The following is a 27,769-nucleotide window of genomic DNA, read 5'->3' on the forward strand; positions in this document are numbered from 1 at the left end:
AAATGAAGTGACAGACCATGATAAATGATGTGGTGGGTCACATTAAATGAGGTGACGGACCAGTATAAATGAGGTGACAGACCACATTAATGATGTGGTGGGTCACGATAAATGAGGTGACAGACCACATTAAATGATGTAGTGGGTCACATTAAATGAGGTGACGGACCACAATAAATGAGGTGACAGACCACATTAAATGACGTGGTGGGTCACATTAAATGAGGTGACGGACCACGATAAATGAAACGACGGACCACATTAAATGAAGTGACGGACCATATATGTTGTCTTTGTAGCATATTCAACTGCATATGGGTTGAAAATGATTTGCAAATCATTGTATTCTGTTTACATTTACATCAGGGGCGATACAGCTCGGTTGGTAGAGCGGCCGTGCCAGCAACTCGAGGGTTGCAGGTTCGATTCCCGCTTCCCCCATCCTAGTCTCTGATGTTGTGTCCTTGGGCAAAACACTTTACCCACCTCCTCCCAGTGCCACCCACACTGGTTTAAATGTAACTTAGATATTGGGTTTCACTATGTAAAGCGCTTTGAGTCACTAGAGAAAAGCGCTATATAAATATAATTCACTTCACTTCACTTCATCTAACACAATTTCCCAACTCATATGGAAACGGGGTTTGTAGAAGCATACAACTGTCCAACAAGGTCTGATTGACCTTACCTTCAACTGGGGAGGTTCTGAGTCTGGCACAAAGTCCGTTCACGTCTCCGTAGACCTCCTGGATCCTGGCGGCGGCCTCGGCCCCTCTCAGCTCCATGAGCGAGCGCAGCTCCTTCAGCGAGCAGCTGAACTCCGCGTCCAGGTAGGCCTCGCCGCGGCGGCCATGTTTGGCGTCGCGGAAAGAGCTGTTGGCCATGTCGCCTTCCGTGCGCCACTCAGGCCTAGCGGGAAGAACGCGCACTCAGTGTTCGGCCCGGGGCGCCGCCCTGGTCTGGCCTGGACTCTGTGACTGTGGATCAAACGTGGGAAGCAACGTCATCAGACTGCAGTGGATATTTAATCAGTCGCACTTCTTTTTACACTTGAACAGGGTTAGAAGCCACAGCTTGACCCTGGGACAGATCATTTTTTAATCATGTTACTTCATAAAATGTTTTTGCTGTCTTGTTGGATCATAAACCTGACATTGAATCAAACTGGGGTTCTCAAACTGTGGCTCCATCTAGTGGTACACCAAATATTCAAACTCAGTGTTACTCTTCAAACTGTGTAACGTTACAGTAGCCCAAAAAATTTAATGTTGTGAAATAAAATCTTGTTTTAATGAATACGTAGGCCTACTACGCTACTGTGTTTTAATGTTGCTCATTAAGGTGGTACTTGAGGGGCTACTTCGTAAAATAGGTCATAAAAAATATCAATACTTATCGATATGTTCCAAATAAATTGTTTAAATGAGCATTCCTTAACTTTCTCAGTCTTTTTTGCCACTTGTGCCAGGTTTTTTGAAACATGTTGCAGGCTAATATTTGCAAAAAACAAATCATGTTACTTCATAAAATGTTTTTGCTGTCTTGTTGGATCATAAACCTGACATTGAATCAAACTGGGGTTCTCAAACTGTGGCTCCATCTAGCGGTACACCAAATATTCAAACTCAGTGTTACTCTTCAAACTGTGTAACGTTACAGTGGCCCAAAAAATCCAATGTTGTTCAATAAAATCTTGTTTTAATGCATACGTAGGCCTACTACGCTACTGTGTTTTAATGTTGCTCATTAAGGTGGTACTTGAGGGGCTACTCGCTAAAATAAGTCATAAAAAATATCAACACTTATCGATATAAAACACACATATCATGATACAGTTTTCAGCCGAGCCCGAATTAAATTTTTCTGCTGTAATAAGCAGGGGCGTCCATGATAACGTTGCTTGGATGGCAACATATGTTGCTCCAAAACCTGTATGTACCTTTCAGCATTAATGGTGCATTCACAGATGTGTAAGCTACCCATGCCTTGGGCACTAATACACCCCCATACCATCACAGATGCTGGCTTTTCAACTTTGCGCCTAGAACAATCCGGATGGTTCTTTACCTCTTTGTTCCGGAGGACAAAATCTCCACAGTTCCCAAAAACTATTTTAAATGTGGACTTGTCAGACCACAGAACACTTTTCCACCTTGCATCAGTCCATCTTAGATGAACTCAGGCCCAGCGTTTCTGGGTGTTGTTGATAAATGGCTTTCGCTTTTCATAGTATTGTTTTAACTTGCACTTACAGATGTAGAGACCAATTGTAGTTACTGACAGTGCTTTTCTGAAGTGTTCCTGAGCCCACATGATGATATCCTTTACACGCTGATGTCGCTTTTTGGTGCAGTACAGCCTGAGGGATCGAAGGTCATGGGCATTCAATGTTGCTTTTCAGCCTTGGTGCTTACAGATTCTCTGAACCTTTTGATGATATTACGGACCGTAGATGAAGAAGTCCCTAAATTCCTTGCAATAGCTGGTTGAGAAATGTTGTTCTTAAACAATTTGCTCACGCATTTGTTGACAAAGTGGTGACCCTCGCCCTATCCTTGTTTGTGAATGACTGAACGTTTCATGGAAGCTGCTTTTATACCCAATCATGGCACCCACCTGTTCCCAATTAGCCTGTTCACTCGTGGGATGTTCCAAATAAAGTGTTTAAATGAGCATTCCTCAACTTTCTCAGTCTTTTTTGCCACTTGTGCCAGATTTTTTGAAACATGTTGCAGGCTAATATTTGCAAAAAACAACAAAGTTTTACAGTTGGAACGTTAAATATCTTGTCTTTGCAGTTCAATTGAATATAAGTTGAAAATAATTTGCAAATCATTGTATTCTGTTTTTATTTACCGTTTACACAACGTGCCAACTTCACCGGTTTTGGGTTTTGTACACTTTGGTTTTCGTTGGATCCATTTGGAACGGACTACTATCCAAATGTTTCGGATTTTGGGAGCACGGACGCTGTCTATGCGTGCGTATGCGTGTATGTGTGTGCGTGTGTGTGTGCGTGCATGTATGCGTGTGTGTGTGTGTGTGTGTGTGTGTTTCTGTGTGTGTGTGTGTGTGTTGCTGGCAAGCGGTGACCTCCGGCATAATCTGTGTCAATCAGTCAGCACAGCCTTAATCTGAGCGAGGGAGAATCGGACGTATGGAATAGGAGGAAGGGGAACGGACCGAGCAGAAGTCACGACACACACACACGCACGCACGCACGCACACACACACACACACACTCACACACACGTCACAAAGCTCGGATGGCGAACCCTGTGCTGACTCCCACAAAATACATGCAAATAAGACACTGTATGCAGTAGTAATGTAAAAAGGTAGTACATTGTGAATATAAAATATTTTTTTTACAAATTATCATAAAATAAAAAAAATACATAAACATTTTTAAAATGTGAAAAAAAAAATTCAACAATTGTTTTTTATTTTTTTAAATTAAAACAAAAAGGTATTAAAGCGTAGATGAGAATAGGACAATGTCTAGTAAACAAAGCAGCTGATGACACACAATCCTCTACAAACAATGACTAGCAATAACTAATAATAACAACAGCAATAATAATAATAATAACAATAGTGAGGGGAGTCGAGATTTCTCTGCTTAGGCTGCTGCCCCCGCAACCTGACTTTGGACAAGCAGAAAAAGATGGATGATAATAGAAATAATAATAATACTTACATGAACTTCCTCCATGGCCTCTAGTGAGCAGCGGGTCTTAGCGCCTCCTGAAAGTGGCCATTATGTACACACACACACACACACACACACACACACGCACACACACACTCACGCACGCACACACACACGCAACACACACATTGGCGTCCTCGAAGCGGCGCACGGGTCAGAGAGGCGGTTTGTCTTTCAGCGAGCTCGCAGGCTTCTTTCCACGGCAGGAAAAAACAGGAGCTTGCTACATGATTATCTGAGGAAAGCCGTGCCTAATCTAATTAGACAATCTGTGGCCACACTACTGAGCTCCGCCCCCCCCCCCCCCCCCCTGGGAGCTCCGCCCACCCGGGAGCTCCGCCCACATGCACGTGCAACACCTTTGGGAGTGGGGTGGAGGCGGTGTACGTGGTTCTTGTCTACAAGGTCTTTACGCATCAGGGCTGCATGGACCGTGGATACATAGGTCAGAGCTGTGAGGTCAGATCTTGATGGACCAAGGCTACCTAGACCAGGACTATAAGGGTCGGGGGCATGGATCAGGGCTTGCAGGACCAGGTCTGGACGAATCCAGGCTGCTTGGAAAGTACTGTCCAGGTCAGGGGCATGGAACAGGGCTATAGGACCAGGCCTGGACGAACCCAGGCTGCTTGGACTAGTACTGTTCAGGTCAGGGGGCATGGATCAAAGGTGTAGGACCAGGTCTGGACGAACCCAGGCTGCTTGGACCCGTACTGTCCAGGTCAGGAGCATGGGGCTGTGGGACCAAGTCGAGATAGACTAAGGCTACTTAGACCAGTACTATAGAGGTCAGGGGCATGGATCAGAGATGTACAACCATGCCTAGTTGGACCAAGGCTACTTAGGCTAGGACTAGAGAGGGACAGGGAGAGGGATCAGATTTGTAAGGCCTGGTTTAGATGAACCAAGTCTGCTTAGACTATGATTATAGGGGTCAGGTACATGGACCAGGGCTATAGGACTAGGACTAAATAGAGCTAGGGTACTTAGACAAGTACTATAAAGGTCAGGGACAGGGATCAGAGCTGTAGGACCAGGTTTGGATGCACCAAGACTGCTTAGACTAGGATTATAACGGTCAGGTACGTGGACCAGGGCTATAAGACTAGGATTAAATGGACCTAGGGTACTTAGACAATTCCTATAAAGGTCAGGGACAGGGATCAGAGCTATAGGACTAAGGCTAGATGGACCAAGGGTACTTAGTCAAGTACTTTAGAGGTCAGGGGCATTGATCAAAGATATAGGACTAGGACTAAATGGACCGAGGATACTTAGACCAGTACTTCAGAGGTCAGGGACATGGATCAGAGCTATAGGACTAAGACTAAATGGACCGAGGATACTTAGACCAGGTCTTCAGAGGTCAGGGACATGGATCAGAGCTATAGGACTAGGTCTAGATGCACCAAGGCTACCTAGGCTAGTACTGTAAAGATCAGGTACATGGACAAGGGCTATAGGACTAGGACTAAATGGACCGAGGATACTTAGACCAGTACTTCAGAGGTCAGGGACAGGGATCAGAGCTATAGGACTAGGTATAGATGGACCAAGGGTACTTGAACAAATACTTTGAAGTTCATGGGTTATAGGACTCGGGCTAGATGGACTAAGGCTCCTTAGACAAGTACCAAAAATGCCAGGGACAAGGATCAGAGCTATAAGAACAGGGCTAGATGGACTAAGGCTACTTAGACCAGTACTGCAAAGGTTACGTATATGGACCAGAGCTATGGGACTGGGACTGAATGGACCGAGGATACTTAGACCAGTACTATTAGGATTATGGGACATGGATCAGTAATATAACACTTGCAGGCCTAGATGGACTAAGGATACTTATACCAGTACTATAAAGATCAGTGACAGGAATCAGCACCATAGGACCAAGTCTAGATGGACTAAGGCTATTTAGACAAGTACTATAAAGAATATGGGGCATGGATCAGGGATATAAGACCTGCAGGTCAAGATAGACTAAGGATACTTAGCCCAGTACAATAACGGTCAGTGACAGGAATCAGAGCTATAGTACCAAGTCTCAGTTGGACTAAGGCTACTTAGACCAGTACTATAGAGGTCTGAGGCATGGATCAGAGTTGTATGACCATGTCTGGATGGACCGAGACTACTTAGGCTAGGACTATAAAGGTCAGGGAGAGAGTTCAGAGCTTTATGACCTGGTTTAGATGCAACAACACTACTTATACTAGGATTATAAAGGTCAGAGACATGGATCAGAGCTATAGAACTACCTCTAGTTGGACCAAGGCTACTTAGACCAGTACTGTAAGGGTCAGGTACATGGACCAAAGCTACAGGACTAGGACTAAAAGGACCGAGGATACTTACACCAGTACTTTAGAGGTCAGGGACAGGGATCAGAGCTATAGGACTAGGCCTAGGTAGACCTAGGGTACTTAGACAAGTACTGTAAAGGCCAGGGGCATTGATCAATGTTATATGACTAGGTTTAGATGGACTAGGGTACTTATACCAGTACCAAAAAGGTCAGGGACAGGGATCAGAGCGATAAGAACAGGGCAAGATGGAGTAAGGCTACTTAAGCCAGTACTATAAAGTTCATGGAACACAGATCAGAGATATACGACCTACAGGTCTAGGTGGACTAAGGCTACTTAGACCAGTACTGTAAAGATCAGGGACAGGGATCTTGAGCAATAAGACCTGGGTTAGATGGACTAAGGCTACTTAAACCAGTACTGTAAAGGTCAGAGACAGGGATAAGGGCTATAGGACCAGGTCCAGATGGACCAGGGCCACTTAGACAACTACTATAAAGGTTGTGACAGGGATCAGAGCTATAGGACCAGGACTAGATGGACTGAGGCTACTTAGAAGAGTACTATAGAGATTATGGGACATGGATCAGAGATATAAGACCAGCAGGTCTAGATGGACTAAGTCTACTTAGACGAGTGCTATGAAGTTAAGCTTTAGGACCAGGAATCGGCGGCAAAGCTTTTAGGACCAGGTCTAAATGGTCCAGGTCTACATGATATAGAGATGTACAGCCCAGGTCAACAGGGAGAGATGGTCCTGGTCCACATGGTCCTGAGCTACCCAGGTTTGGAGCTATATAGACAAGGTCTACATGGTCCTGGTCTATATCTTCTAAAAACATATATAGCCATGTGTTACAAGGATAAGGTCCAGGCCAGAAAAATTCACAAAACGACTATTGCTTGTAACGACCCCCTGCTGTGACCCTTGACCTTTGATAAAGGTGTCCGAGTACTGCTGACCTGGGATCAGCCTGCAGCGATCTGTCGCCATCTCGCGGTTGTTTTGCACATCACAAGCTAAAGAAAACCTAGTTATTTATCTCGTTGCCTTCACTACTATAATCCATCCATTTTCTACCGCTTGTCCATGATAAAATAAAATAATAATAGCTTGTCCATGATAAAATAAAATAATAATATTATATATAAATGTCGCAATACAACAATAATGCAACAGGGGGCTTATAATAACCACGCATACATTAAAGTTACATTGTTAGTTGGAATTCGGACATATTGTTCCAGCGGTTGTACAACGCTACAAAAACCTAATAACATTAACTTAAAAGAGACAAAGTCCATATTTAACGTTTTAACTCAAGTTTAGAAGCCAAAAGCCATGAAACACAAACTTGATCGAAGCCACTTCCTGTTTGGGTTCGTGACGTCAGACGCGTGGTTCAACATCCGCTTCCGGTGACAAATTAATGACTATACAAAAAATAAATAAAATAAATAAATAAATAAATAATAATAATACTCTTGATAATGATAATAATAATAATAATATTAATAATAATAATAATAACCTAATCATTCACGATTATATTGCTACTATTCGGCATGACTGTACGTCCATCCATCCATCCATTTCTATCGCTTATTCCCTTTTGGGGTCGCGGGGGGCGCTGGCACCTATCTCAGCTACAATCGGGCGGAAGGCGGGGTACACCCTGGACAAGTCGCCACCTCATCGCAGGGCCAACACAGATAGACAGACAACATTCACACTCACATTCACACACTAGGGCCAATTTAGTGTTGCCAATCAACCTATCCCCAGGTGCATGTTTTTTGGAGGTGGGAGGAAGCCGGATCACCCGGAGGGAACCCACGCATTCACGGGGAGAACATGCAAACTCCACACACAAAGATCCTGCAGTCCTGGATTTGAACCCAGGACTGCAGGACCTTCGTATTGTGAGGCAGACGTACTAACCCCTCTGCTACCTTGAAGCCATTTTTATTTTTTATTTTTATTTATTTTTTATTTTTTTATATTTTATCAATTCATTACTTTCATAAATCGACATTTATGTGGAAAACATCTCGCCTGGAGCATAATGATGTTGAAAAAAAATTCTACGTTACAGTTGTTTATAAAAACACAAAATGTGATCTATTTTATTGTGAAAGGGCGTTTTAAAACAAAGCGGGGGAATGAAAGTCACTTCCGCGCAGCTGATCGTGACGTCACTTTCCAACATGGCGGACTGGAACGGAGGTAACCGTGTTTGTTTTGACACGTCAATTGCCAACTTTGATAGTGAAAACAGCCAACTAACGACACCGAAATTGTCGTGTTTCGTCGTTTAAGTCTTTAAGGACAAGTTGGTGATTAGAGTTGTTTCGTTTTTTTGACCCGCGCAGTGCCGAAAATGAGACTCGAAGCTTTGCGAGCTGGCTTAATAAGCCAGTGGTTCTCAAATGAGGGTACGCGTACCCCTGGGGGTACTTGAAGGTATGCCAAGGGGTACGTGAGATGTTTTTTTTTAATATTTTAAAAATAGCAACAATTCAAAAATCCTTTATAAATATATTTTTTGAATAATACTACAACAAAAAATGAATGTAAGTTCATAAACTGTAAAAAGAAATGCAACAATGCAGTCTTGACAGCTAGATTTTTTTTGTGGACATGTTCCATAAATATTGATGTTAAAGATTTCTTTTTTTGTGAAGAAATGTTTAAAATTAATTTCATGAATCCAGATGGATCTCTATTACAATCAGCACTTTAAGTAACCGGGCGGTATAGCTCTGGTGGCCGTGCCAGCAACTTGAGGGTTCCAGGTTCAATCCTCGCTTCTGCCATCCTAGTTAATGCTGTTGTGTCCTTAGGTAAAACACTTTGCCCACCTGCTCCCAGTGCCACCCACAGTGGTTTAAATGTAACTTAGATAATGGGAGGTTGTCCACATATGCGGTCCTCTCCAAGGTTTCTCATAGTCACTGTCACCGACGTCCCACTGCGGTGCGTTTTTCCTTGCCTTTATGTGGGCTCTGTACCGAGGATGTCGTTGTGATTTAGGGTTATATAAATAAACATTGATAGATTTATTTCACAACGTAAAATGCTTTGAGTCCCTGGAGAAAAGCGCTATGTAAATATAATTCACTTCACTCCTTCTACGTGTAGAAATATGTATTTATAATTGAATCAATTTTTATTTTTTTAACAAGTTTTTAGTTATTCTTACATCTTATTTTCCAAATAGTTCAAGAAAGACCACTGCAAATAAGCAATATTTGACATAGTGCTGTATTTTACTTTATCAGTTTTTTTCACCCAAAAATGCTTTGCTCTGATTAGGGGGTACTTGAATAAAAAAAAATGTTCACAGGGGGTACATCACTGAAAAAAGGTTGAGAACAACTGCTGTGTAGTATAGAAAATGACTATGCGGTCCTCTCCAAGGTTTCTCATAGTCATCATTGTCACTGACGTTCCACTGGGTGTGAGTTTTCCTTGCCCTTACCGAGGATGTCGTTGTGGTTTGTGCAGCCCTTTGAGACACTAGTGATTTAGGGCTATATAAATAATCATTGATTGATTGATTGATTGATTGATATATTGTGGTATTTGAATATACCTAGTCAGTGGCCTAGTTGTTAGAGTGTCCGCCCTGAGATCGGTAGGTTAGGAGTTCAAACCCCGGCCGAGTCATACCAAAGACTATAAAAATGGGACCCATTATCTCCCTGCTTGGCACTCAGCATCAAGGGTTGGAATTGGGGGTTAAATCCCCAAAAATGATTCCCGGGCGCAGCACCGCTGCTGCCCACTGCTCCCCTCACCTCCCAGGAGGTGATCAAGGGTGATGGGTCAAATGCAGAGAATAATTTCGCCACACCTAAATGGTACAATCAATGGTACTTTAAAGGCCTACTGAAATTAGATTTTCTTATTTAAACGGGGATAGCAGGTCCATTCTATGTGTCATACTTGATCATTTTGCAATATTACCATATTTTTCCTGAAAGGATTTAGTAGAGAACATCAACAGTTTCTCTGTTGATGCAATTGTTGATGACTGAAGTTCTGATATCAACCAAAGCTCCTCATCCCACCCCCCGGATTGTAAATAATGTAAATAATTCAATGTACATACTATGATGATTAACTTGTGTGATGACTGTATTATGTTGATAGTATATATTTGTACCATGAATTGATTAACGTGGACCCCGACTTAAACAAGTTGAAAAACTTATTCGGGTGTTACCATTTAGTGGTCAATTGTACGGAATATGTACTGTACTGTGCAATCTACTAATAAAAGTATCAATCAATCAATCAAAATTATAAAGTTCGCAACTTTTGGTCGCTAATGAAAAATCCTTGCATGTACCGGAAGTAGCAGACGATGTGCGTGTGATGTCACGGGTTGTGGAGCTCCTCACATTGTTTATAATCATAGCCACCAGCAGCGAGAGCGATTCGGACCGAGAAAGCGACGATTTCCCCATTAATTTGAGCGAGGATGAAAGCTTCATGGATGAGGATAGTGAGAGTGAACGACTAGGGGGAAAAAAAAAAAAAGGCGAGGGCAGTGGGAGCAATTCAGATGATATTAGACACATTTACTAGGATAATTCTGGAAAATCCATTATCTGCTTATTGGGTTACTAGTGTTTTAGTGAGATTATATGGTACCTGAAAGTCGGAGGGGTGTGGCCACGGGTGTGGTGACCGCCAGTGTCTCCGGTGGGAGGAGGTAAAGTCCACAGCTGCAGGAGGACGCAAGCTCCGCTCATGTCTACGGTAAGAGCCGACTTATTACCACAATTTTCTCACCGAAACCTGCCGGTTGGCATGTGGTAGAGAACCGTGTTTGCTTGACCGCTCTGTTCCATAGTAAAGCTTCACCTTCGGGAATGTAAACAAGGAAACACCGGCAGTGTTTGTGTTGCTAAAGGCAGCTGCAATACACCACTTCCCATCTACAAATTGCAAAAGATTCAGCAACACAGATGTCCAGAATAGCGTGTAATTATGCGATTAAAGCAGACGACTTTTAGCGGGGAGAACATGTCCGCTACAACCGGTGACGTCACACGCACGCGTCATCATTCCGCCGCGTTTTCAACAGGATACTTCGCGGGAAATTTAAAATTGCAATTTAGTAAACTAAAAAGGCCGTATTGGCATGTGTTGCAATGTTAATATTTCGTCATTGATATATAAACTATCAGACTGTGTGGTCGGTAATAGTGGGTTTCAGTAGGCATTTAACTTTGTCTTTTTACATTCTCACGCAGTTGCTTTTAGCCTCGGGCATTACACTACATGCTCTTTTCACTCTTGTCTCTCCTTGGTAAATTGAATGGTAAACGGTTGTACTTGTATAGCGCTTTTCTACCCCTTTTTAAGGAGCCCAAAGCGCTTTGACAGTATTTCCACATTCACCCTTTCACACACACATTCACACACTAATGGCGGCAGCTGCCATGCAAGGCGCTAACCAGGACCCATCAGGAGTAAGGGTGAAGTGTCTTGCCCAAGGACACAACGGACGTGACTATGATGGTAGAAGGTGGGAATCGAACCAGTAACCCTCAGATTGCTGGCACGGCCACTCTACCAACTTCGCCACGCCGTCCCAGGTACCGACACGTGGCACCACTTCTCACAGACAAGCGCACCTTTTTACATACGTCACATACTGTTGCGTTATCGCCCTCGCATGTGAGGTAGCAGCATGGGTAACATTAGCCGTGATGCTAGAGGAGTAGTGCGAGTGGTAATACGAGAGAAAGAAGGTGCCAATCTGGTAACAAATGAAGGAAGAATTAATTCCTAAGAAAAACAGCACAGGGTCCATTGTCTGGCGGTGGTTTGGCTTCAAACGGGAATATGTCGATCAAGTTTGCGGCAAAAGCGTTGTTGCAAAAAGTAGCACCTACTGCTAATATGTAGCATCATTTGAAAAGTCCCCCGCTAGAGAATTAAGAGTGCTTGACACTGCATGTCAACATCTCCGTTCGGTGCCACACCCACAAAATGCCGAAGCAATCATTTCCAGGTAGTATGAAAAAAATAGTCAACAACAGAATTTAATAACGTCCATAGTAGGGATGTGGGGAAAAATCGAATCGAACCTCATTTTTAAAAAAAATCTATTATTTTTTGTTTTTTTTTTGTTTTTGTTTTTTTTTAATCAATCCAATGCATCGCATCTCATAAGCTTGACAACACACTGTGTCCAATATTTTCACAAAGATAAAATAAGTCATATTTTTGGTTCGTTTAATAGTTCTAACAAATTTATATTATTGCAATCAGTTGATAAAACATTGTCCTTTATAGTTATAAAAGCTTTTTAAAAAAAAATCTACTATGGTTGCATGTCAGCAGACTGGGGTAGATCCTGCTGAAATCCTATGTATTGAATGAATACAGAATCATTTTGAATCGGAAAAATATCGTTTTTGAATCGAGAATCGCGTTGAATCGAAAAAAATCGATATATTATCGAATCGCGACCCCAAGAATCGATGTTGAATCAAATCTTGGGACACCTAAAGATTCGCAGCCCTAGTCCGTAGTAACCTGCCACATAGCGAAGGACTTACACTATTTGATTTCCTGTTATGCAGCTCATTTTTATTTGACAGTTATTGAAATATCTTGTGTGACATCAGTGCACTTAATTTATTTTAAACCATTGTAGTTTCGTTCTGTACAAAAAGTACACTTCAATTTAGTGTTGCTTTTATATGTCATCTTAGTGACATCATGCACAAAAGTGCACTAAATGCTTTGTTTTAAAATGTCTCTGTTGTGAAATGACATGAATGTTTGTGCTACTGCTTAATAACTGTTTAATAAATACAGTTTTGGTCAATTGACTTTGTTGTGATTTCCCTCTCTGCATGTAAGTTTAAAATGAGCATATATTAATGCAGTATGAACAAGAATGTTTTAATGTAGACACATAGAATCATCATACTGTTGTGATTATATGCCTCGTGTGTTCATTCAAGGCTAAGGCAAAATATCGTGATATATATCGTGTTATGGCGTATAAATATCGAGATATCAATAAAAGGCCATATCGCCCAGCCATAGTTCCAGGCAAAAAAACATCACACAATCACAAAACAAAAGATTACAATGCAGTCCAACATGATCAAATAGTAAAATGTTGTAATACAAAAATAGCATCAACAAAGAGCCGAAAAAAAAACAATAACTTAGTTTACATAATCATTTTCATACCAGAAAAAAAAAGAGCAATGTAAAAAAAATATATATGTATATATATATAAATATATATATATTCGCAAAAATAAAACTAATAACCAATGGCCTAAAATATACACATAAGTGTACCAAAGACAAACAAAAACTGAGGAAAAAGTTCCATCCATCCATTTTCTACTGCTTGTCCCATAATCAATAAAATAGTCAATAATCAATAAAAACCAGTCATCACATTAGTTACAATCTAGAACAGTGGTTCTTAACCTTGTTGGAGGTAACAAACCCCACCAGTTTCATATGCGCATCCACCAAACCCTTCTTTAGTGAAAAATAAAATGTGTTTTTTTTTCAAATTCAAGACAAATTGATATGTTTTTGGTCACACTTTAGTATGGGGAACAAATTCTGAGTAACGAAGACTTAATTTAGAGTTATTTGGACACTATGGGAAGATATTCTAAGTAATAAAGACTTAATTTAGAGTTATTTGGTTAGGGTCAGGGTTAGAGGGTTAGGGTTATATAATAAGGCCATTAATAAGTACCTAATAATGACTAGTTAAGAGCCAATAGGTTACTAATTTGCATGTTAACTAATTAATGGTGAATATGTTCCCCATACTACAGTGTTACCATGTTTTTTTTTTACTGGCGCACAAAATGAACCATGCATGATCATCACCTTGTTCAAATAAGAGAACCAACACAGTGCATACGCTCACAACAAATTACACACCTGCAAATCAGTCAGCTGTTGCCGTATCCATAATACGCCGATAGGAGTCGGGTGTGTTTTGACCCCCCCCAGAACACCTAGGGTTCGATCGAACCCAGGTTAAGAACCACTGATCTAGAATAATCTCTTTCCGCAAGACTTCTCCTCTCAGTCTATTCTTAAAACCCACTATGCTGGTGATTGTTAGCAGATATTCTGGAAGTTGATTCCAGTAAGAGATTGCTCTAAACATAACAGGAGTGTTATCAAAATGTCATATATTTGATATTTCTATCCTTGCAGGCCACGGATCCGTGGAAGACATGCTGGATGTCGAGAATAAACGTCTGTCCGAGAACCTGGCCACCAAAGTCTCGAGGCTGAAATCTGTAAGTCACAACAAGCCAAATAAAGAAATCAGTAGATAATAGTAAATCAATCCCCAATGATTCCTGAGACACGTTGAGTGCTGAAGAGTGTGTTGGGTAAACACATTTTCTTTGGTGGACAATCGTCCCTCGTTTGTTAATTGGTTCCAAGTAGGGCTGGGTAGTGGATTTTTCCAGCACCGGGTGAATCCCGCCAGTCTGATTCGCGTAAAATCTAATGGTGCCACCTGTCGGTACCTGGACACACTTTGGAACTTGGCAATCACTCCAGCAGCACTGAGAGCCAACTCGGCAAAACAACCTCTAGGTCAGGGGTGTCACCAACTCATTTTCATTGAGGGCCGCGTAATGTTCTGCTTTCAGATGGGCTTTGAAACCTATGATTAATCAAAATGCATACTTATTTGATTATTGGATTTTTTTAATGTATAACTTGCTTTAAAATAAAGGTAAAATAAAGGTGACAAGCAGATATTACTTGTTTTTATCTCACAAAAATAGTTTTGCAATACAGTATGTATATTTTATTTTTATTTTTATTTTTTTACAGTATATAATAATAAAATTGGCATGGTCAGATAATATTGAAGTTTGAAATATGCATTTTTTTGTCCGTCAAAATTGAAAGAACAAATGCATTTAGTTAAAAACATATTTTATTGATACCCATTTTACAAATGAGGGATTTCTAATCACTGCTATGTTGGAACTGTTGTTGATATTATTATAATTTTTGTTTGACTACTTTTGGATTTTTTTGTGTCATGTTTGTGTGTCTTTTAAATTTCTTTGTTGATTGCTATTCTGAATGTTGCTGGGCCGAGTTTGGTATTGGAATTGTATTATTATGGTATTATTGTGTATTATTTTGTTGGACTGATTAATATAAAATAAAAAAAAGAAGAAAGAAACCCCTTTTTTTCAGGCTTTCGCTGGACACATAAAATGATGTTACGGGCCAGAAGTGGCCCCCGGGCCTCGAATTTGACACCTGTGCTCTAGGTAATGTTGACATTTTACATGCCAACAAAGAAATTGACTCAAAAACTATCTAACGTCAGTAAGGCTCAACTTTTCCAAAAAGGTGTAAGCTTAATGCTAACTTACATTGGCTTTGCTAATGATATTCCTACTGATTCACATTAGCGATTTTACATGGCGATTTCAACACCTCCAAATGTGTTCATGAAAACTACGTCTAAGATGCACGTTGCAATCAAACAACTGGTGCGTAATAAGTGCAATATTTGGAGTATTAAGAAAGTTTCAGTGCGCAACTTGCTCCTGATGGGTCCTGGTTAGCACCTTGTATGGCAGCTCCCGCCATGTGTGTGTGAATGGGTGAATGGGGAGATAGTGTCAAAGTATAACCCATCCATCCGTCCATTTACTACCACTTGTCCCTTTCGGAGTTGCGAGGGGGTTGCTGGAGCCAATCTCAGCTGCGTTTCAGGCAGAAGGCAGTGTACACCCTGGACAAGTCGCCACCTCATCAGAGGGCTCATTCAAAAATTTCAGGTTAATTCAAACTCATCTCGCAGGATGGATAGAACCTGTTCGCGGGCCTGATCCGGCCCTCGGGCCATACGTTTGACACCCCTGCTTTAAATCATGCAAGTGTGTTATTAGTATGTATATATATATATATATATATATATATATATATATATATATATATATATATATTTATACAGTAGGGCAAAAAAGTATTTGGTCAGCCACCGATTGTGCAAGTTCTCCCACTTAAAATGATGACAGAGGTCTGTAATTTTCATCATAGGTACACTTCAACTGTGAGAGACAGAATGTGGGGAAAAAATCCAGGAATTCACATTGTAGGAATTTTAAAGAATGTATTTGTAAATTGTGCTGGAAAATATGTATTTGGTCAACAATTCAAAGCTCTCACTGATGGAAGGAGGTTTTGGCTCAAAATCTCACGATACATGGCCCCATTCATTCTTTTCTTAACACGAATCAATCGTCCTGTCCCCTTAGCAGAAAAACAGCCCCAAAGCATGATGTTTCCACCCCCTTGCTTCACAGTAGATATGGTGTTCTTGGGATGCAACTCAGTATTCTTCTTCCTCCAAACACGACGAGTTGAGTTTGTACCAAAAAGTTTTATTTTTGTTTCATCTGACAACATGACATTCTCCCAATCCTCTGCTGTATCATCCATGTATCCATTTCGGTATAAAAAGTCAACTCGTCGTGTTTAGAGGAAGAAGAATACTGAGTTGCATCCCAAGAACACCATACCTACTGTGAAGCATGGGGGTGGACACATCATGCTTTGGGGCTGTTTTTCTGCTAAGGGGACAGGACGATCGATCGGTGTTAAGGAAAGAATGAATGGGGCCATGTATCGTGTGATTTTGAGCCAAAACCTCCTTCCATTAGTGAGAGCTTTGAATGGTTGACCAAATACTTATTTTCCACCATAATTTACAAATAAATTCTTTAAAATTTTATACAATGTGAATTCCTGGATTTTTTTTTCACATTCTGTCTCTCACAATTGAAGTGTACCTATGATGAAAATTACAGACCTCTGTCATCATTTTAAGTGGGAGAACTTGCACAATCGGCGGGTGACTAAATACTTTTTTGCCCCACTGTATATGTGTATGTATGTATATATGTATATATATGTATGTGTATATATGTATGTGTATATATGTATATATGTATATGTATATATGTGTATATATATATATGTATATGTATATATGTATGTATATGTGTATATATATATATATATATATATGTGTGTGTATATATATATATATATGTGTGTGTATATATATATATATATATATATATATATATAAAATGAACTGATTGTTTTGTAATGTGAGCTCTGTTTACCCATGTGGTTCTGTGACAGCTGGCGTACGAGATCGACAGAGAGGCCGAAGACCAGAATGAGTATTTGGACGGCATGGTGAGTTCATACAACATGGTTGACTTTAGACCTGGGCCGACATCCAATGAGTCTGCAGCTGCAGGCGTTGGTACTTTACGTGTACATAAACTGCGTTCGCCGACGGGTCCCAATGACCTGGACTGGGTCCACTGGTGACCACACATTGTTTTCAATATTCATCAGTTGCACCAACACAAGGACATATACTTCCAGAGGCTTCCTGGGTTGTGGTGGACACAGTCACCAAGCACGCTCTCGGAGGGCGTAAAGAAGAGAACCGCGGTTGTTCTTTGGGCTTTGATAGTGAGTCGAGGGAGTTTCATAAGGTTTGGCTGACCTTTCTAGGTCTGTATCTGTTAACTATGTCTCTTTCTTGATATTCTTCAGAGTCCTTCAACCATTAACACTGTTGGCAGTCTATTACTCATCTCAAAAAGCCTTGGTCTTGCTCCTCCCCCTTTTTCACCACTATAGCACGTTAAACGACAGGATATCACACGTCACCTTAAAGGTTACTCAAAGGTTTTATCATCCGCCTAGTCATTGTTCGGGTTCAGCGTAACGACCGTATTTTCCGAACTATACAGAGCACCGGTATATTAGCCGCACCCACTAAATTTAGAGTTATTTACACAGAAAATGTATTTACATTCTGAAATTGTTTCCAAATGTTGTCTGTAACGCAGCAGTAAAATAGCTGGTCAAACAAAACAGAAGTTATCGTCATGGACCCATTAGCTGCACAAGCTAGCTCTCCAATCAGTTAAACAATTGATTTTATTGTTTTGATTCTGTACGGTGTCCTTGAGTGCCCAGAAATGTGGCTTTTAAGTAAATGTATTATTCTTAATATTGTTATTAAACAGACTCAATAACTCCACTATGACCTTTTAAATGAATTTACTGAGGAATTTGTGAAACAACACAAAAAGAATGCTATTGTAAGTCAACACAAACACGGACATTTATAAACCTGTAACACGGCAGTAAAACGGCTGATCAAAGAAAACAGAAGTCATCGTCTTGGACCCACGAGCTGTTAAAGCTAGCTCTCTAATCAACTAAACAGACTCAATAACTCTACGGTGACATTTTGGTGAATTTACTGAAGAATTTGTGAAACAACACAAGGAATGCCATTGTAAGTTAATAATGATTACACAGACATTTGTAAACCTGTTACACGGCAGTAAAACTGCTGATCAAACAAAACATAAGTCACCGTCATGGACCCACTAGCTGCGGAAGCGAGCTCTCCAATCAGCTAAACAGACTCAATAACTCAACAGTGACATGTTGGTGAATTTACTGCGGAATTTGTGAAACAACACAGAAAGAATTCCATTGTAACTTAATAATACTAACACAGACACTCGTAAATGTGTTAGCATATTAGCTAATGCTAACAGCACATGAAAACATTCCTACAGACATCACACATGGGACGCTTTAATAAGTAAGTGTTTTAGTTATATTGTAGAACTTACAAACGCTGCTCGGAGTGATGAATGAAGAATCCATACGAGTAGAAACGCTATGGACAGCTAGAACACTAGACGGCACTTTTACTTCCGGTTGAAAGCACAGAATTAAAGGAGACTGCAGCACCTGCAGATGGCGGCATAGCACAAACAATAAAACACCCTCTCTGTGTTTTTGTTGTGTTTTTTTGATACAATTATTTTAATTACGGTCGTAAGCAAAGAAAAATCCTCAAATTAGCCGCTCCGGTAGTTCAATCATAGGTTCATCTCGTATATAATTGTCAGGATAATAAATGCTATACTTAAGAAGCATGCTCATTATACAAGCAACACTGAAATACATTCTAAGCTAAGCTTTATTGAGTATGAATATGTAATAAACAATCCCCAAAAGCCTTCTAAATTGTAGCCACTGTAATAAATATGTTGAGTTATTTAGTTGTATGTTATGAATATAAAAAACAAATTGTACAAATATTGTAACAGTGTGAATTTTTACTTACTTCTGCTCCTCTTCATTTATGATTGATTTTAATGTTTAGTTCATTGTTTTTTGGGTTTGACCAAAAATGAATGAAATTTTAAAAATGTATAATTGAAGTAAAACTCCCGACGTTTAGTATTACCTTATCTACATGTGCTATAACTTGACATTATCGGGAAAAGACTGTGATTGATGATCACACGCTGATTAAATTATGGACTGACTAGCGTTCGCTTGCTAGATGGCTTCAATGCTAGCATGAAAACAAGAGACTTTCACGTCTTTACCCGTTAAAAACAAATTTCATACCACCATTAGAATGAAAACAGATGAAAATAAACATATTTAAACACAAAAATAAAAATAATATGGGTCTTATGAACAATATTTAAGGTTTCCTCTGCTAAGATAGTATATTGTGTGTCTATCTACAAAACCCAAAACCAGTGAAGTTGGCGCGTTGTGTAAATCGTAAATAAAAACAGAATACAATGATTTGCAAATCCTTTTCAACTTATGTTTAATTGAATAGACTGCAAAAACAAGATATTTAACCTTCGAACTGGAGAACTTTGTTAGTTTTTGCAAATATTAGCTCATTTGGAATTGATGCCTGCCACAGGTTTCAAAAAAGCTGGCACGAGTGTCAAAAAAGACTGAGAAAGTTGAGGAATGCTCATCAAAACACTTATTTGGAACATCCCACAGGTGAACAAGCTACTTGGGAACAGGTGGGTGCCATGATTGGGTATAAAAGCAGCTTCCATGAAATGCTCAGTTATTCACAAACAAGGATGGGGCGAGGGTCACCACTTTCTGAACAAATGCGTGAGCGAATTTGTTCAACAGTTAAAGAACAACATTTCTCAACGAGCTATTGCAAATAATTTAGGGATTTCACCATCCACGGTCCGTAATATCATCAAAAGGTTCAGAGAATCTGGACAAAATCACTCCATTAACATTGAATGTCCGTGACCTTGGATCCCTCAGGCGGTACTGCATCAAAAAGCGACATCAGTGTGTAAAGGATATCACCACACGGGCTCAGGAAAACTTCAGAAAACCAGATTCCGTAACAACAGTCGGTCGCTACATCTGTAAAATAAAGTTAAAACTCTACTTTACAAAGCGAAAGCCATATATCAACAACACCCGGAAACGCGTTCGGCCCGAGCTCATCTAAGATGGACTGATGCAAAGTGGAAAAGTGTTCTGTGGTCTGACGAGTCCACATTTCAAATTGTTTTTGGGAACTGTGGAGGTTGTGTCCTCTGGAACAAAGAGAAAAGACAGAACCTGTTGTATTGCTTTTAGTTGTGATTTGCTCACAGACAGAGTATATTTTATTATCATTTCATAAATTTTACGTCACTAAAATATAGACTGTTGTTTACATAATAATACTGATGATTTATTTAATCTTTTTGGTCCCAAAACAATGTCGACGTTAACATCGGTAATAATTCGTAGGTGAGTATATCGTCCAGCAGAACGTGTTATTGGCCCAGGTCTAGTTCTCGTTCAGTCCACCACCCATTTGGTGATCGGTCCAAGGTTAAGAACCTCCTCCTCTCCCTGCAGGACTCCAACTTCCTGAGCGCCACCGGCCTGCTGAGCGGCAGCGTCAAGCGTTTCTCCAGCATGGTGCGCTCCAGCCGAGACAACCGCCGCATCCTCTGCTACGTCTCCGTGGGCCTGGTCCTGGCCTTCTTCCTGCTCTACTACCTGGTCTCCAGGATCCAGCGCTGACGTCCACTGAGGCCGGACTCTAGAACATCATGTCTGCAAGACTTTGCACCAGGACGAAAGGAAAGGGGCGTGGAAGTGACCAGCAGGGGGCGTAGGAGCAGCTTTAAACCAAAAACCCAACTTCCTAGCGCTGTAAGTGCATCAGAAGAGCTGGGTGTATCTGGAGAATTGGGGTGTGACATTTTTAATGGGGAAAGACGTCAATGACTCTTGTTTTCATGCTAGAATTTAGAATATGAAATGTCATCAGTAACTAAACTTCTTAAAGTTCAAAGGAAGGACAAATATGCTTTATTAGACTTTGCTGGTGACTCAAGGATCAAGTCAATCATATTTTGGAAATAATTCGAAGTTAAGTCAAAGTTGTAATAGAGTTGCCTTACATGCATTAGCTTGGAACTCTTCTTAGCATACACACAAGTTTAACTGCAAAGACTAATTGGTACATATTTCTCTTTTGATATTGTTTGTTCATGCTTATGATTTTTACGTTCACCTTTCTCAATATTTACAGGGAACAATTATGAGTTTTTTCTGCCTTATGGTACTTTGTAGCAGGGGTGTCCAAACTTTTTACACAGAAATCTAAGCATCTGGAGACCATTTTCATATGTTTTATATTCGTCTGTCTATCTATCTATCTTATCTATCTATCTATCTATCTATCTACACACATAGGGTAGAAAATGAATGGATGGATGGATATAAATATGTATATATATTATATATATGTATATGTGTTTGTTGTTGTTTTTTACTTGTAGGTCTCCCCTCAAGTTTGGTCCCAAGAACCGGGAAGGGTATTCGTCATAAAAAAGTCATACATTTATTTTTTTCTTATTTATTAAACGCTTAAATCTCGAGCTCATTTTCATATTTATCTGTTGCGATCAAGGTTTGTTTTAATCTGTTTTAAGGTCTTTTGTCATAACTTTTTTTTTTTTTGCAGCAAAAACACAAAATATGCAATATTTTCCCCACAAAAACTGTTTAAAGTAGAATATTTGGTGTGAAATAATCGGAGCCTTAATAGGTCAATGATTCATAACTACATTGATTTAATTAGTAATTTTTAAAACATTTTTTTTGCAAAAACAGTTTCATAGATATAAAGAAAATCCCACTATATTTATCGGGGATCCCAAAATATCCCTCTCATAAGTGTTTAAGAAAAAAATGTACTTTTTTAAAATTATTTTTTATACTTGTAATACTTTAGTCTCGAGATCAGCTTTAGATCTATCAGTTTAAAGTTTTAAATTTTTTGTATTTTTTAAGCCCTTTTTGTCAGAGAAAGAAGTATAAGTAGTAAAAAATATGTGTATATATATATTTATATGTACACGTATTGTACATGTATATGTACATATGTGTATATACATATGCATATACTATATATACATATATATGTATGTGTATATATAGTGTATATATACATATATGTATATAGTCTATATATATATATATGTATATACACTTGGGATGCAACTCAGTATTCTTCCTCCAAACACGACGAGTTGAGTTTATACCAAAATTGATACATGGATGATACAGCAGGGGATTGGGAGAATTTCATGTGGTCAGATGAAAGTAAATTAGAACTTTTTGGTATAAACTCAACTTGTCGTGTTTGGAGGAAGAAGAATACTGAGTTGCATCCCAAGAACACCATACCTACTGTGAAGCATGGGGGTAGAAACACCATGCTTTGGGGCTGTTTTTATGCTAAGGGGACAGGACGATCGATCGGTGTTAAGGAAAGAATGAATGGGGCCATGTATCGTGAGATTTTGAACCAAAACCTCCTTCCATCAGTGAGAGCTTTGAATGGTTGACCAAATACGTATTTTCCACCATAATTTACAAATAAATTATTTAAAATTCCTACAATGTTAAGTCCTGGATTTTTTTTTTTCCTATTCTGTCTTTCACAGTTGAAGTGTACCTATGTGGAAACTTACAGACCTCTGTCATCATTTTAAGTGGGAGAACTTGCACAATCGGTGGCTGACTAAATACTTTTTTGCCCCACTGTATACAAATGTTATATATATGTATGTGTGTATATATATATATATATATATATATATATATGTATGTGTGTATATATATATATATATATGTATGTATATATACATATGTATGTATATATATATATATATATATATGTATGCGTGTGTGTATACGTATATATGTACATGTACAAACCCTATTTCCATATGAGCTGGGAAATAGTGTTAGATGTAAATATAAACGGAATACAATGATTTGCAAATTGTTTTCAACCCATATTCAGTTGAATATGCTACAAAGACAACATATTTGATGTTCAAACTGATAAACATTTTGTTTTTTGCAAATAATCATTAACTTTAGATTTTGATGCCAGCAACTTGTTACACAGAAAACATGGGAAAGGTGGCAATAAATACTGATAAAGTTGAGGAATGCTCATCAAACACTTATTTGGAACGTCCCACATGTGTGCAGGCTAATTGGGAACAGTTGGGTGCCATGATTGGGTATAAAAACAGCTTCCATGAAATGCTAAGTAATTCAGAAAATCGTCGAACAGTTTTAGAACAACATTTCTTAACGAGCTATTGCAAGGAATTTAGGGATTTTACCATCTACGGCCCATAAAATCATCCAAAGGTTCAGAGAATCTGGAAAAAATCACTGCATGTAAGTGATGATATTACTGACCTTTGATCCCTCAGGCGGTACTGCATTAAAAAAAAACGACATCCGTGTGTAAAGGATATCACCACATGGGCTCAGGAAATCTTCATAAAACCACTGTCAGTAACTACAGTTGGTCGCAACATCTTTAGTAAGTTAAAACTACTATGCAAAGCAAAAGCCATTTATCAACTAGGCCCGAGCTCATCTAAGATGGACTGATGCAAAGTGGAAAGGTGTTCTGCGGTCTGTTGAGTCCACATTTGAAATTATATTTGGTAACAGAGGACGTGGTGTCCTCCAGAACAAAGAGGAAAAAAACATTCGGATTGTTATAGGTGCACAGTTCAAAAGCCAGCATCTGTGATGGTATGGGGGTGTATTAGTGCCCAAGGCATGGGTAACTTACACATCTGTGAAGGCGCCATTAATACTGAAAGGTCCATACAGGTTTTGGAGCAACATATGTTGTCATCCAAGCAACGTTATCATGGACGCCCCTGCTTATTTCAGCCAGACAAGTCTTACAACAGCGTGGCTTTGTAAAAAAAGAGTGTGGGTACTTTCCTGGCCCGCCTGCAGTCCAGACCCGTCTCCCATCGAAAATGTGTGGCGCATTATGAAGCGTAAAATATGACAGCGGAGACCAAGGAATGTTGAACGACTGAAGCGCTACATAAAACAAGAATGGGAAAGAATTCCACTTTCAAAGCTTCAACAATTAGTTTCCTCAGTTCCCAAACGTTTGTTGAGTGTCGTTAAAAGAAAAGGTGATGTAACACAGTGGTGAACATGCCCTTTCCCAACTACTTTAGCACGTGTTGCAGCCATGAAATTCAAAGTTAATTATTATTTGCAAAACAAAATAAGGTTTATGAGTTTGAACATCAAATATCTTGTCTTTGTAGTGCATTCAACTGAATATGGGTTGAAATGGATTTGCAAATCATTGTATTCTATTTATATTTACATCTAACACAATTTCCCAACTCATATGGAAACGGGGTTTGTATATATATGTGTGTGTACGTGTAATATATATATTAGTGGTATGGAAAAAAATAGATTCGAATATGAATCGCGATTCTCATGTTGTGCGATTCAGAATCGATTCTCTTTTTTTTTTAATCGATTTATTTATTTATTTTATCAATCCAACAAAACAATACACAGCAATACCATAACAATGCAATCCAATTCCAAAACCAAAACTGGCCCAGCAACACTCAGAACTGCAATTGAGGAGACACAAACATGACACAGAACAAACCAAAAGTAGTGAAACAAAAATGAATATTATCAACAACAGTATCAATATTAGTTATAATTTCAGCATAGCAGTGATTAAAAATCCCTCATTGACATTATCGTTAGACATTTATAAAAATAAAAAAAGGATTGTATAACAGTGGCTTACACTTGCATCGCATCTCATAAGCTTGACAACACACTGTGTCCAATGTTTTCACAAAGATAAAATAAGTTTCTTTAATAGTTAAAACATTTACATTATTGCAATCAGTTGATAAAACATTGTCCTTTACAATCATAAAAGCTTTTAAAAAAAAAAAAATCTAGTACTCTGCTTGCATGTCAGCAGACTGTGGTAGATCCTGGTGAAATCCTATGTATTGAATGAATACAGAACCGCTTTGAATCGTAAAAATATCGTTTTTGAATCAAGAATCGCGTTGAATCGGAAAAATCGATATATAATCGAATCGCGACCCCAATAATCGATCTTGAATCGAATCGTAGGACACCCAAAGATTCGCAGCCCTAATATATATATTATATATATAGTTATTTTTTTCATGTGTTTTGTTAAATAAAACTTGTTTTTTAATGGCAAAAACACAAAATATGCAATATTTGCCCCCCAAATATTTTTAAGCGTAATATTTGATGGGAAGGCACTGAAGCCTTAATATGTCAATAATTATGAACAGCATTTTACTTCATTATTTTTGACCAATGACAGTTTTAAAGAGCTTTGTGTTATCAGAGTCAACAATGCAAATTTTTTTTGTTACATGCTACCCGTTTGTTGTTTTATTGCACTTTTTTATGTTTGTTTTTTTTGTAATAGTATTTGTAGAATGTAACGCACATGGCATATACTTTGACTTTTACGAATGCAATTAATCATTTTAAATGTTTTTTGTTGTTATTTTTACATTTAGGATCCGTCCTGGTTTGAACAAGCGTTGAGTTTAAATTTTCGTGCATTTTGCCAGAGTCGTTTTTGGGGTCGATCCCAGATTGTTTGAAACCACGCCCATCTTAGAAAATAGTGTCAAATGTATATTTTTAAAAAAGTACTTTTGAAATATAACGCGAGTGTTTGTATGGCAGGTGTTTAAAAACTATGACGTAACCCGCGCGCGTTTTCTTTTGGCCTTCGTGGAACGCTTCGGCTGCACTCGTATCCACTCGGCTTTATCCGGCGCGAGGACTTGTAGCAAAACAAAGCACGAGGAGAGGCCATTATTTCTTCGGCGGCTCTTTCGTTTGAAAGGACAACAGTCTGTGTTATACTCGGGTGTGTTTATTGGCGTTGCCGAGTCTTCTCGAGTCCCGAACGCTTGTGCTCGTCGTCCCGGGACTCTTCGGGTCAATTCGGCTGTTGTCGTTCGCCGGAGGAATGGACGAGACGGAGTCGGCGACGAAGGCGCTCGGGCTGCACGAACCGCCCATCGTCGGCGGGCCCTCGGCGGTCGGCTCGGATACCGAGTCGGACGCCGAAGTTGCCACAATGGCGGTAATGGCGGCGCCGGGAAACATCGACCTGGAAGCCGAGTCCCTGCCGAACTCCGACGAGGCCGACTCGGCTTTTGCAGGCAAGGCGGGTTTTAAGCTAGCAAGCGGGCCAAAACTACACAGTATTAATCTATACTTCTATTTTAAACACATTTTAGGGTAAAATTGATTTATTTAAACCTACCAACGTAGCTTTTCTCACATTGAACGTCCGTTACTCAAGCATTTGCACAAGCACGCCATTCTGTTGGAAGGTTCTCCAAACTTCATTCACTTTGTTCAATGTTTTAACTTTGCACCAATTTAACCGCTCGGAACCACAACTAAACTAACTAAAGTGCACACAATTCCACATTACATTACATGGACAGTTGGTCGGCATCAACAAAAATGTGGTTAATTACGTTGTTTATGTGATATTGATTGAAAATACTAAGATAGTTGTATTCTACTCCAGTGGTTCTCAAATGGGGGTATGCGTACCCCTGGGGGTACTTGAAGGTATGCCAAGGGGTACGTGAGATTTTTCAAAAATATTCTAAAAATAGCAACAATTCAGAAATCCTTTATAAATATATTTATTGAATAATACTTCAACAAAATATGAATGTAAGTTCATAAACTGTGAAAAGAAATGCAACAATGCAATATTCAGTGTTGACAGCTAGATTTTTTGTGGACATGTTCCATTAATATTGATGTTAAAGATTTCTTTTTTTGTGAAGAAATGTTTAAAATTAAGTTCATGAATCCAGATGGATCTCTATTACAATCCCCAAAGAGGGCACTTTAAGTTGATGATTACTTCTATGTATTGAAATCTTTATTTATAATTGAATCACTTGTTTATTTTTCAACAATCCATCCATCCATCCATCCATTTCTACCGCTTATTCCCTATTAGGGTAGCGGGGGGCGCTGGCGCCTATCTCTGCTACAATCGGGCGGAAGGCGGGGTACACCTTGGACAAGTCGCCACCTCATCGCAGAGCCAACACAGATAGACAAACAACATTCACACTCACATTCCCACACTAGGGCCAATTTATTATTTTTCAACAAGTTTTTAGTTATTTTTATATATTTTTTTTCCAAATAGTACAAGAAAGACCACTACAAATCAGCAATATTTTGCACTGTTATACAATTTAATAAATCAGAAACTGATGACATAGTGCTGTATTTTACTTTTTTACCCCTTTTTTTCAACCAAAAATGCTTTGCTCTGATTAGGGGGTACTTGAATTAAAAAAATGTTCACAGGGGGTACATCACTGAAAAAAGTTGGAGAACCACTTTTCTACTCAACCGCGACCCCGGAAGGGACAAGCGGTAGTAAATGGATGG

At 39.4% G+C, this 27,769-nt stretch overlaps 3 protein-coding genes across 6 annotated transcripts in view; 2 read left to right on the forward strand and 1 right to left on the reverse strand.

Annotated features, from left to right (window-relative positions):
• The window catches only part of LOC133549160 (plasma membrane calcium-transporting ATPase 1-like), a 58,436-nt gene extending 54,480 nt beyond the window's left edge, over positions 1 to 3,956 (reverse strand). For both annotated transcript variants that reach the window (XM_061894324.1, XM_061894323.1), the window contains exons 1-2: positions 3,701 to 3,956; positions 689 to 977 (exon numbers count right to left, since the gene is read on the reverse strand). In XM_061894324.1, coding sequence (XP_061750308.1) covers positions 689 to 884 — 196 coding nt within the window. In that variant the 5' untranslated portion in view covers positions 885 to 977; positions 3,701 to 3,956. The remainder of the gene's footprint in view (positions 1 to 688; positions 978 to 3,700) is intronic.
• A 4,221-nt stretch (positions 3,957 to 8,177) lies between these two features.
• On the forward strand, positions 8,178 to 21,841 carry bet1l (Bet1 golgi vesicular membrane trafficking protein-like). Of its 2 annotated transcripts, none has more exons than XM_061894325.1 (4): positions 8,178 to 8,245; positions 14,246 to 14,331; positions 17,222 to 17,278; positions 20,813 to 21,841. In XM_061894325.1, the coding sequence occupies exons 1-4, from the start codon at positions 8,182 to 8,184 to the stop codon at positions 20,978 to 20,980; spliced, it is 375 nt and encodes a 124-aa protein (XP_061750309.1). In that variant the 5' UTR covers positions 8,178 to 8,181; the 3' UTR covers positions 20,981 to 21,841. The 2 variants fall into 2 exon arrangements, with proteins under 2 accessions (XP_061750309.1, XP_061750310.1); XM_061894326.1 differs by lacking the exon at positions 8,178 to 8,245 and adding an exon at positions 8,307 to 8,494.
• A 4,199-nt stretch (positions 21,842 to 26,040) lies between these two features.
• Positions 26,041 to 27,769, forward strand: part of deaf1 (DEAF1 transcription factor) — a 31,474-nt gene continuing 29,745 nt past the window's right edge. The window contains exon 1 of one of the 2 annotated variants that reach the window (XM_061894327.1): positions 26,041 to 26,502. In XM_061894327.1, coding sequence (XP_061750311.1) covers positions 26,307 to 26,502 — 196 coding nt within the window. In that variant the 5' untranslated portion in view covers positions 26,041 to 26,306. The remainder of the gene's footprint in view (positions 26,503 to 27,769) is intronic. The other variant, XM_061894328.1, reaches the window with a different exon arrangement.

This window comes from Nerophis ophidion, linkage group LG03 (assembly GCF_033978795.1).
Source record: "Nerophis ophidion isolate RoL-2023_Sa linkage group LG03, RoL_Noph_v1.0, whole genome shotgun sequence".
NCBI lineage: Eukaryota > Metazoa > Chordata > Actinopteri > Syngnathiformes > Syngnathidae > Nerophis > Nerophis ophidion.

Bases quoted from the DNA above. Each gene is read 5' to 3' on its own strand.
- bet1l (XM_061894325.1), top strand. From the start codon at position 8,182: ATGAAAGTCACTTCCGCGCAGCTGATCGTGACGTCACTTTCCAACATG. The intron at 8,246-14,245 runs GTAACCGTGTTT...CTATCCTTGCAG, and splicing joins CATGGCGGACTGGAACGGAG to GCCACGGATCCGTGGAAGAC. The intron at 14,332-17,221 runs GTAAGTCACAAC...GTTCTGTGACAG, and splicing joins AAGTCTCGAGGCTGAAATCT to CTGGCGTACGAGATCGACAG.